Source organism: Accipiter gentilis, chromosome Z, assembly GCF_929443795.1.
Source record: "Accipiter gentilis chromosome Z, bAccGen1.1, whole genome shotgun sequence".
Taxonomy (NCBI): Eukaryota; Metazoa; Chordata; class Aves; order Accipitriformes; family Accipitridae; genus Astur; species Astur gentilis.
In genome coordinates, this window is record NC_064919.1 from 22,814,786 (window position 1) to 22,827,015 (window position 12,230).

A 12,230-nucleotide genomic window follows, 5' to 3' on the forward strand; every position below is an offset into this window, starting at 1 on the left:
ATCACCACATCCTTTCTGTATTTGCATTCCCACAGCTAGTTGCTGCAGCATATGAACGCTGCTCGGCAGCACATTTGGTTCATAGTTCCCATATGCCATAGAGTATGCAGACATCCTACAAACCTGTTCTAATCACCTCACAACTCATCATACAGAATGGCTAAATCAGATACAAAATAATTAAAGTATCTCAAAACACCAGGCAAGGTCAGAAATTTTCATACCTTAGCTTCTTAGAATTGTTTTATGTTAAAAAGTTATCGGTTATATAGACAGCTAGATAGATGTCAGTTTGCATGTGTGTTTTTATTATGTTTTGGAAAGCAGTGACGGGAATGAGTATGAATGAAACATATGGGCATCACAAAAGAAATCTGTAATTCAGTTGGTCATTATGAACATCAAGATGGTTTTAGATGTCACCAATTACAAAGCCTGCAGTTAGAGTATTGTGGATTTACACCAATTTAGGAAAGGTCATGTTCTGGCCTAATTAAAGTCAAAATCATAACTGGAGAAAACGAGTATCTGATAATCTTCCTTCTGTTAAAGATAAATAGAAGGCCCATCTGCACCCTGTTTTCTAAAATTTGGCAGAAATGGCTTCATGCAAGCTGCTATATAGCTGCTTTCATGAACATGTCAGAGAACTTGAAAACAGCTAAATATATACATATATGTATGCCCCAAACGTCAAAACTTAATTAAAATGCAAAAATTATCATTAGGAACTCATTTTTCATAATACAGTGTTGATTGTGAACACTGGGAAAACCAGAGTAAAATTTATGTTATTTTCTTCAGTCAGCAGGGTCTGAAACTGTAAAACACAAAGAGCACAGTATAAACCATACAATATGAAATCATCTCAATTATCTTCAGTCTCTTAATCTACATTCTAGCTATATTTCCAGAGTATATTAGAATCCCATTTCACCTATTATTGTAGTCACTCATAGCTGTAGTGTTGCCAAACAGTATTTGTAAAGCTGTGAAAACAGGCATATTCAAAACCATTTCACTCAAACATGCCATCATTGAACGCTGAGGTGTTTCAGAAAACTGTTCTAGAAAAATTGGAACAGGTTGAGGGAGTTAATTTCTATTAACTAAGAAGAGTTTTTAAACCAGTAGAGTGCTGAGAAACTGGTAAATGGAATGTCATCCCGACCAGAATGCACTTTTTTTTTAATACTTCATTTCTGGTGCCAAACCTTTAACAAGGCAAGCTTCTTAAATTCAGTGGGGGTCAGAAGTTTAGTTTATTCAGCAAGAATAACACTATTAACAGCTACCGCTCCTTCATGTCAACACAGTTAACGCCCACACATTCCAACTGGTTAATACAGGCCAGTTAAAGAAGATTGGAGCTGCTAAGGGCAGTCATCTCTGCAGGGATATTTTAAAACAGAATTTATACTGTGCTTTAAAAACAATCTAAAAGGATCAATCTACCTTATGAATCTGCTGTAGACATACAGAGAGAGAGATGGATGGATGAAAGCATATAAAGGCAAGTAAATCTGACTCTCTCTATTGATTTTTGAGAGGACAGTGTAGAGCGCTTTGGTGAGGCCTTATATATCACTGCAAAGGACCAAGTGCTGTTGTGCGTATGTCCAAAGGATGTCAGGATTTATCATGGAGCAATGCACTGCTGTATTCTTTCATTATATCCGTTTGTAAATAATCTTGGTTTCACTGTTGAGGAGGTAGGTCACTAAAAATTAAATAATCCTCAAAACAAACATAAGAACAATCACAGGAAGACTCTCAAGCAGCTATAACTGGAGAAATCCACTATTATTACACCAAAAATTGCAGAAGTTCAGTGTACACATGCAGTATTTTTAGCATTAACAGGAGAAAGCTGTTATTTTAATAATGAGCTTTTGAAAACCAAAATGGAAAAATCTGCATATCACAGGATAATCCTCTTCCTACTTTCTTTGTTCTAAATCATAGCAAATCAACGTTTAGTATTCCCCAAAGCTCTCCAACACTCCTACTTGGCCAAATGCCTTTAAAGGATATTAAAGAAATCACTCTGGTTTAGATAGCACTTCTTCACCAGATGGAACACTTCTCTTCCAGCAAGAATACTTTCCTCTTAAAGCATGTTTCAAATAACCAAAATGCAAACAATAATCACATTAAATTGAATTTCTGAGGGGTCTCTGGGGCTTCTATTGTTACTTAATGCTGGCATTTTTGATCAAAGTATCTGAATTCCAAAATATTCTGCTTTCTAAGTCTTCATCTAAACTATTCATACATCTACTTCCATTATATATACCCCCGTCATGATGTATATTTAAGTAGCACATTTATGCTATTCTATTAGTTATTTCTTCATATGCTTTTCTCTATATAGCAATAGGAAACAATTCTGTTGTTAACTGGGGTTACATGGTAGGTCATTTGGAAAATAGTCACTTAAATCATAAAAAATCTGCCACTTCTTTTTAAAAGAAAAAACTCTCTAGCTGAGCTATAAAGCTGTGACTGCCATTGTACATAATGGTGTCCCAACAGGCTAGCAAGCCCTTAGTTAGCACCCAGGCAGATACAGCAGTTTCCTCCTCATTAACATACTCACAGACAAACCAACCTAATGAAAAAACAATTTACCTTCTTCAGTTTCATGCCACACAATTCCTTCCAAGTTCACGCTGGTCCCAGGCTCACAGGGTCCAAGGCATTCAGGTTCTGTTACTACTCCAACCTCGCAAGTATTTACACCCACTGAGCGAGTCCGTACCAAAAGCTGCTCGACTGGTGCTGCAATATTGGATGAAGATGGGGAAAAGTAGGAAGGCAGAATCTGAGGTGTGATACTGCTGGAAATCGGAGGTGGAGGTGCAGGCACTGTAAACAGGGGATCAACCTGAAAACAACAGACAAACTTACTATAATGGTGCTGTGAGATTTTTTTTTAAAAAAAAAAAAAAGAGAGAGAGAGAGATAAAAAAAAAAAAAAAAGCCCACTTTGCTGAGACTGCATTTGTGTATGCAGGGATCTGGTGTATCACAGGTAATTTCAGTCTTATGAGTTTCATTTTTTTTACATCAGCCCAAATGCTGCACATGAAAAATTAAGTACAAAAATACCTATCATGCTAAAACAAGGCAAATTGCTAAGTTTCTACAAGACTATTCCTGTTGTCATAGACTGCTAATAAGAAATAATAGTAAATTTTAAAAACAAGGAATAAGGTCACTTTTTTCTTGGTGCTGACAGAGACTGATTTGTGGATGGAAATTAATTTTGCAAACTGGGAGATTAATTTTCTATTTAAAGGAAAACATTTATAAAGACCGTACAAAGACATATAAATGCCATTTTTTCATGTGCATCGGAGAGAAATTAGCACTTGGAACAATTCTAATATCCATATGGCATCAAATATAATCTCTTGTCATCCATTAATTTAAAATACATTAGGATCACCCACCTAACAGCTTACAGATAACATTTACATCTTTCTACTTGAAATACCAGATGAGGACTCCTACTAGAATCTATTCAAACTATCTAATTTCTCAGGGTTTCCAAAATGCATATTTGGAAGAATACAACTTACCACACAATCAGTCTCTACACAGACAATTCACACAGAGCCAATATCTATATATGAACTGAAGAAGTTATCTTTCCCATATGACTTCCAACATACCCAGTAGCAGATTTTCTGTGTACAGATTTGGCCTGAGGGTTCTCAGTATTTTACTGTGGCCGTAAGGTCCTTTGTCACATAAAAGATAGCTAAATGAGGATATAAGTGTGCCCACTCAAATAGTTAAACCACCTAAAATCCATGTTTACTTGACCCACTGGATTGTAGATATCACACCAAGAAATCATTCTTCAATCCAATGATTTTTTAAAAATGGCCGCTTTCTAGCTTCTTTCAAATAGATGATCAAACATCTTTTAAGTCTATGCTGTTTTTAATTTTGGGCCCTGTAAGAAGACGCAACAGAAAAAAACATGACGACTCACTGTATGTTGTCATCTAGGTTTTATTCAAATGTATCTGAATGTAGATCAATGGTAACTTTGCTTTCTTTTAAAGCCAAGTTGGCAAATGGGGACACAAAGAGAAGAAAGGACTAAAGTGTATTATCCTTGTATTATATACCCTTTGTATCACAGATCAGCTCACTTCATCACATGGCCACTTTTCATAATGAGAAAATACAATGGAAAACTAAAATTAAAAAGAACTTTTTAAAAATTTTAACAATTGTTACAATTGGCCTTTGTAACAAGTCTTTTGCTTTCAGCATCATTCATACATAAAAACTGAGAGCCAACACTTTTAATTGTGCACACAAGCCTTAAGTGTGCTAAATACTTAACAAAAAGGTTTTGTATGATCTTTGTATGACCAGCCTGGATTCTGGTCTCAGTTACACTACAAGTAGGGAGGAGAGAGGAGGGACCTATAACCATATTCTTCTCCAAAAGCTTCCTCATTTTTGGGGCATTCTTTTTATTTAGACTAAAATAATCTTCAGGTTAGAGATACAACAAAGTATTAAAAAAAAAAATCAAAGCAAAATGCGAATACTAAAAGCATCCATTAGGAGTAAAAACCTGTTAATACCAGCAAAACTCTACTGAGTAAAGCAGAGTTCCTGCGGCATAAAAACAATGCAGTCAAGCAATGCTATCTTTACTCTTCTCTTTATGCCATCCCAACTGCGGTGTTAAAGCACAGGCAAGAATGCTTTGCAGAGCAGACTTGAAGGCACACAGGCAAGTCAAGTATCAACTGACCCCCAACAGCAGCTGTTACTTGCATTATCTGACAGTAAGCATAACATAAAGCCCTAACTGTGTACGCCTAGTACAGGGGGATGCTGATTCTATGCTGTACAGATTCTGGCTGTCCGATGCCAAGTGGAGGCTAACAGTGGGATGGCACAGAGCCCTGGTCCCCAGCACTGGCTGCATAATGGGGGCTCTGTCAAGGAAACGGGGTCAGTATGTGCCCCAGGCATAATTTAGAGAAGTTCTTAACATACCTTACTTCAAGCCAGAAAAGAACCAGGATCAGTAACTAGCAGGTAAATGAAGCCTACTGCTTAAGAAAGGCTAAGCCACATTTCCTTTTAAAGCCAAGAAATACTGATGGATGGCCTGTTTGATAGTTTACACAGTGTTTTGTAAAACGGTGCAAAACCTCCTACTACACGTGCAACATCATTCTTCCAAGAAACATACACATCAGAAAGCCAGAGAAAAAAGAAAATGTTTGCTATTACCATACTGAACTACCCAATGTTTTAAACCAATATAGACTAAATTTGAAGATGTGCCTTCCATTTTCCAAGTATTATAAACAGTGAGGGGGATCTAAAGAAAGCACGGATCTGACAGTGAACCCTACTGAGTTCTTTGTTACAAACACTTTTACTCAGTTCTGGTTTATTTAGACCTGCTAATAAATGTTCATGTTTTCTCCTAGAAGCACTCACACAGGCAAAGGCCAAAAGGTAGCTATTGCAGTAAAGGGGTTATTGCTCTGAATTAAAACACTAAGCCTTTGGTCAAGAATTAAGTAGACACATACTGTCCCTGAAGTTCATGTTCGTTGCACAAATATGACCTTACTCCTAAGAAAAAGATATGTTAAACTTAAATACTGCTCCAGTTTTTAAAATTATCCCATCTTGTTTGATAATCGTAACGTCAGCCCAGCAAAGTGGTGGTTCTCAGCAATCACTGTGGTGACACAATTGTTTTCATGAATTCTCCAAAAGGCACTGATGTAAGCTATTAGAGGCAAAGAGAGAGGCAGGAAGGCCGCCATCTCCAGTGGAAAAAAGGCACATAAGACTAACATCTGGTGGTGGCAGTCTGTCAAACTGAGGAAAGTTAATGTCAAGAACAGATGCTCTGCAGTTTCTCACTGTTATTTTTGCATGATTATTCCCAGGTGTTGGCACATACTGAGCAGTAGCCTTGCTGTTTATCACACGAGAGATTCCAATATGAGAATGAAAATCTAAATCTGAGGAAGGTTATTTACATAGATGTTCTCTTTATACACATAATCAAAGGGCTCCAAAAAAGACAGAAATATTCAAGCAATATTTTCTTCATTCACCTAATTCCAAGAGCTTTTGAGAGCTGATTAGTGACAAAGGCTACAAAGCTGGAGTGTTATTCATGGCAGCTTTCCACTGCCAAGTGTTTGATTATATCAGAGCACTATGGCTCTTAGTAGCAGAGAGCTCACAGAAAATGAAGAATGCCTGCCAAGCAATGCAGTCAGTGCTCCGTGGAGCACTCCTCTATCTGAACATGACAGAAAAAAAATATTTTGGTGGCTGCATAACATTCGTCAGTATGAGGAAGAAGGTATGGAAGAGAGAGGACCTACCATCCTAATTGGAAATAGGCAAGACTTTCTAATAAGCAGGGTTCTCCTTCAGTTACTCAGCCATTTTGCATGCTGGAATTAAGTTCTGCTCATCAAAACTCATCTTCCTGATGCAGTGTAAACTTCTAAAATTGTGACTGAAAATCAACATTTTGTGTCTTTTGTACACAATTTCCCAACAACCAGGAGAGATTTCAGTGGGTAATGCTGAGCTCACAGAAGAAGGTACACAGATTTGAGGGGACTTCCCAATCAGAGAGTTCGTGACATCATACTATTGCAATTAGCTGTATCATATTCCCATTCCTGCAAGAATAGGGGAATTTTAAGTCTTTACAGGACAGAGTCGCTCATGTACTCTTGTGTAAAACTCACCTGAATGAAAGAAGAGCTAGATACCAGGAACACCTATGGCCCTATTTGACATGGTACTAATTGGACAGAAGCAGATTTACAGTAGTATTCAGAATAAAAACACTTTTCACAGAGATTCAAACAGATAACTTTTGATCATATTATCAAGTAGAAGTATTCTATATGTATGTATTTCATTCATTTCAACTTTGAAAAATTTACAGAGGGTGTGTATCTTAAGTGTGAAATGTTTCTGTCATAAATCACAAAATGCAAACTAGAAAATAGCTGCCATGCAGCCAGGCCACGTGATGAGACCCGAAGTGTGCTATCATATGCGTAAGTATGAATGTATGTATAGTTCCACCTCATTAAACAAGGTGTATCTTTGAAGATATATCTCAATGATTACATAGTCTACCAATCTAAGACCAAACGGGGTCATACACTACTGCAGCGTCACCCACCAGGTGATTCTGAAATGTACATGCCAAAAGCCGTTTTATCCATTTACCAATATACAGCCAGGAGAAAGACAGAGGAGCAGGTTCAACTCTCAGTATAAGCCATGCCAATAAAGCACTGCTTTTTAAATTGAGGAAAAAAATCTACTGTAAGCATTCTCAGTGGGAACATCTGCACTAGTAGAAAGAATGTGGAAAAAAGATCTGAATCCTGTTATGGGGTATACCTAAAAAACAAAGCCTGACCCTTTGCAAAACTACATACTTCCTTAAAAAAGACACTAACATGAAGACTGAAAGGAATAAGAAACCTCCAACCTTGAAAATGTCATTGACAAGTTATGAATTAATACTTCACAGAATCACTATGTGTGAATTGAAAAACAGGAAATAAAGGACTTCAGTCCTATATGCAAGTTTTGCTTTCTCCAAATTGCTTTCTCTAGATTTTAAGGTGAAAGGGAGATTACCTTGCTTTCACATGAAGTATGCTTGCCCTTACCTTAACTTTCTAAAGCAACAGTGACCCCAGAAGACCTCATTCTAATCTCATTCACAGCATCATAAATCAGAAGTAATTCTAATGAAATCAGTGAAACTGCTTTGGATGAAAACACAGGTGGGAGAATGTGACATGGAAAAAAAAATGTTTCTGTGCTTAGAAGTGTGTTTGCATTTCTAGACATCTCACTGATCTTTAAATCTCTTCTTGCTACAAACCTTGCCCCACAAAGATTTACACATCTAAAAACTAAAGCTATTCCTTCATATTCTACCATATACCAGAGATTAGCCCTATGAAGAATCTCCATTTCATCTAAAAAATCTCAATTTAATATCAACTCAGTATTTCTTGCATCTATATTTGCATAAGAGGCCGCTCAGAAGTGTTTCGACACCATACTTAACTGATATTCTGTTTTCTTAAATAAACTAGTATTAATTTTGAGATGAGAAAGATTTAGTCATATCTTTGAAATACTGGTCATTACCCAAAGATAATTTTATTTATTAAAACCCACGCTTATTATCCAATAAAAGCATTTTTGGCAAACAAACATTCTACATCAAATTGTTGGAAGAAAAGGTCAGTGCCACGAAGGACATGCTTAGAAAATAGGAAAGAAATACTACAAGACATGGATATAGAAAAGAATTTTGGTCACAGGACAGACATATCTACAAGAAGCCCTACATTTAAAATACAAGAAACCCAGAGGTACTACAGAAATTACTTATTATGGTCAACTCAGTTGACAATCACAAGATCTTGAATATAAAAGTAGGATGAAGGAGATTCAGACTGTATAATTTTCATCCAAATTTTAGACTTAAAAACCTATGGTCATGAATAATTAAAAAAATACACTTATGCTTTACAAATACTCTGGTATGGACAAGAAACCTGACATGTAATTGTGTTGAACTGAGTAACACAAGTAGCATCTACTTGGAGATTCCAAGTATTTCCTACTCTTAAAATGAACTTCTCCATTTCAATCAACTACGTAGTTGGAGAGAAATGGAGAGAAAGGGGGGGGAAAAAGGGCAAGTAAAAAGACACATTAACAGAAACTGACACCTTTTTTTCCCCCAGTAAATCAGCAAACCACTCACATCTGGAACAATTTGAATATTCTGAATATATTTTATTAAGAAAAAAAAAAACACTTAAAACTCTTACTATGCTACTAATCTTTTACTACAAGGAACGAGGAAAAAATTCTCCCTTCTATTCAAGATCTTCTGTGCCACTCCTATCAGCTGCTGAACTAGCATACACAGTTCTGCAAACTCACCATCTTTCGACAGTGACATGTTCTTTCCACATGCAGAACTCCAGATCTCCTCAGACATTATGTGAGTGTATCTACAGCACCTCCACAGACATGATAATATTAATGTTATTTTAGGACAGCATTAACATACAATGAAGACCATAATGAAAACTCAAAACTTTGAGTAGGGTCTAATGCAGATACGATGGTGCTAAACAACAGACATGAATAATTCCTTGTCCTCTCCTTATATCGTCTATTCTAGCTCAGATGCTTGGGATTTCCCAAAGTCATTCACCCGTTTTACTGTGGGAAAGATTAGCATTTGACAGCTGCCAGTGATATCCTTCTGCCAAAGGCTGCATCTGTGAAAACTGTATGTCAACTCTAACATTTGGCAGAGTCCTGGGAGGATGCCCAGACCACCACCTGCAAATTTCTAGTAAAGACATTTCTCCTCTTTCAGCCCAAGAAGATCGTATTCATTGAGATAATTTTGCCCATACATCTCTAGAACACCTTTCTCTATTGAAACCTGATTTCTGCTGGTCAGGTCTTCAGTCTGCACTTCCAACTTTTCTTCAGTCAGCTTGGGTGCTTTGCTAAGCTCCAATACAGGATAAACAAGCACTGAAATTCGCTCAAGATACCTACTGTGTCTAGAGAGATATGCTGTATTCCACAGTCAAGAAAGGAATTTCTCTGAACTGTTTGAATTTAGACAGAATGTGCATATGATGATCTCCAGTATCAGATGTTGTCATATGACTGAATACAGTAAAAAACAAGCCATTTCAGCCATTTGCTGATACGGGTTAGGTATTGCTTTATTGAGTTCTGTGACCCTTTAGAAGCTTTTAGTTTTAAAGAAAAAAGTTTTTCATTTTAAAGATGACAATCACCTCTTTTTCTTCTCAAGTTTCTGCTACACTCAACTTGTCAGGGTTCTGAGCCTGAAAAAAAATAAGGGATGTGCTTATGGAAATCTCACAGCATTATTAATAGATGGTACCTGAAGTTGCCAATGTTTATTTCTAACAGGTGTGAGACTTTGAATGAAGCTATGCTTGCTCTGTGACATATCAAGATACCAATTGACCAAGGAAAATTTTCTCACTCTTAATTGTATATAGGAAGACAATGGATAATTTAATTGCACCATGACTGAATGTATTTAACTGTTACATTTCAAGTTTTCATTCTCAATGTCCAAGCAAATCATGCCAGAACCCTATGACCCTGCAGCAGAAGTTCTCCATTACCAAAAGATGGTTTCGGTTAGTCAATGATGTGACTGCCGCCTGGTGGAATAGCTGCCTTTTCAGCCATTCTGGAGTGCAGGGACATAGAGAATCAATATAACCTTGTGAGTTTTTCCAGGAATACCAATGTATTTTTTTCCAGGAATTCCAATGTATAATCCAGTGGCAAACAAGACTCAGGAGAGAAATGGCTTCTTTGCACCTCTTTGACTTTCTGCATGTTAATGGCCTATCACTAGGTTTTTGTTGCCTTTTACCCATTTGCCAGCTACTCTACTTTGCGAGTGCAAAGTTGTATACATTATGATTCACCCTCTCGCTTCCTCAACTCAATACACTTTTGTTGAGAAAAATCAACTAAATGATTAATTTCTCATCCAAAAACTTGTCAAAGAACCTCTATAATCCTCAAAAACAGAATCGAGCTTCCTTGATAGTCTATGTATACAAAAAACTTTTAGTTGCCTAGATTCTTATGGATAACATTTTTAGCATGTTCTGAAAATTCATCACTTGACTTCATGGCCCTATATTTATCAGTGTGTACAGTCCCCAAAATTTTTAATTTAGCTAGCCTTAGGCTTCTTAGGCAAGACAGGTGGATCTTTGGTTAATATAGTCCTGTATTATTGCCCTAGGTCTCCCACCTGGGCTTTTCAATAGGGTGTCGGATCCTTTATCAGTTAGTTTTTCTCTGTATTTCTTAGACCAACTTCATGGTATTAGTTACAAACACTAGCAAGTGTATGACACTATGTGCTAATTTTATTTAAAGAAGACATTGTTACTACTTTTAAGAACGGGACATACACATTCATGATTATCTACTAAGTCACTAAAGGAACACTTCTAAAATGACCTTTCAGCTTTCCCTTTCACTGTGATAGTTCAACTGGAAAGAGCTGAAAAATTACTATTACTATTTAGCTATCCTTGCAGCTACCTGCTGTTGAATATCTATAGTTAATAACAAAAATAAAATCTTTATTCTCAAATGCAGTTTGAAGTATTTACCCTATTTTAGGGAAAGCCAATTTATTATAAGTAATTTTTTTCTCTCAACTGGTGTACATCTATATGCTGGTGTAAATCCAGAGTAGTTCCACTGAAGCGTAACTATGGGCAGAATTTGGACTGTAGTGTTTGTTTTACCAGGGAGAACAGTAATTAGCATTTCAAATAATTTTTGAAAAGCTCTAAAAAAAATTCTGAAAATAACACATGTACAGTGAAGATTTTTAAGAGGAAAATAATCATTGTGAGGAGGAAACCCATTCCCTCCAAATTATTTTGGTTTGGGTTAGGTTTTTTTTTCTCTTTCTAAACTGAACATGGTACTGATGCAAAGTGTCTGATAATCCTTAACAATGAGACTGAAGGATTAAGTTTACAGCATGAAGGTAAATACAAGAACTGGAGTCAGCAGGGAAGACCTTTCTAAATTTACTTACCTACTTGCCTTAGCTCTGAGGCTATTCAGTTTTGGCAGAGAGGAGAAGCCCAGGTTTAGTGTTCTCTTAATTCTCTTTCATGAGAGCATCAACACTACCAGCACCAAATCATCTGATTACAGGCTACTGAACAGAGCGCCAAATCTTGTCCTTTCTGTGAGTTAGAAGCAGGTCACCTTGAGATCTCTGTTCTTATGTCCCTACCTCAGAGACATTTTTCCCTATTCATTTTGCCTTAGTACCTTGGGATCCTCACTAGCATGCTCTCTAAGCACCCAAAGGACGACAAAAGTTTACATTTGCAGACTTTCAGTAAGGGCTTATCATTCCTGTCTTGCTGAGAAAGAATGGTCGCATGCAAAGGACCCAATTTCACCCAGAAAATCCCAGACACCATTGTTGAAAGACCTCGTGTTTCAGTATGTCAATCTAACCCTTAACTTCCTTCTTTCTTACAGTGTCTGATAGACTATTTTTGTAGTATAACAGTGTGATCAACACCTGCTGTAAACGAATCTCCCTTTCTGTT

At 36.9% G+C, this 12,230-nt stretch overlaps 1 protein-coding gene across 4 annotated transcripts in view; it reads right to left on the reverse strand.

Annotated features, from left to right (window-relative positions):
• ZNF608 (zinc finger protein 608) overlaps window positions 1-12,230 on the reverse strand; it is an 86,061-nt gene that overhangs the window by 44,110 nt on the left and 29,721 nt on the right. For all 4 annotated transcript variants that reach the window (XM_049794819.1, XM_049794818.1, XM_049794820.1 and 1 more), the window contains exon 3: window positions 2,632-2,887. In XM_049794819.1, coding sequence (XP_049650776.1) covers window positions 2,632-2,887 — 256 coding nt within the window. The remainder of the gene's footprint in view (window positions 1-2,631; window positions 2,888-12,230) is intronic.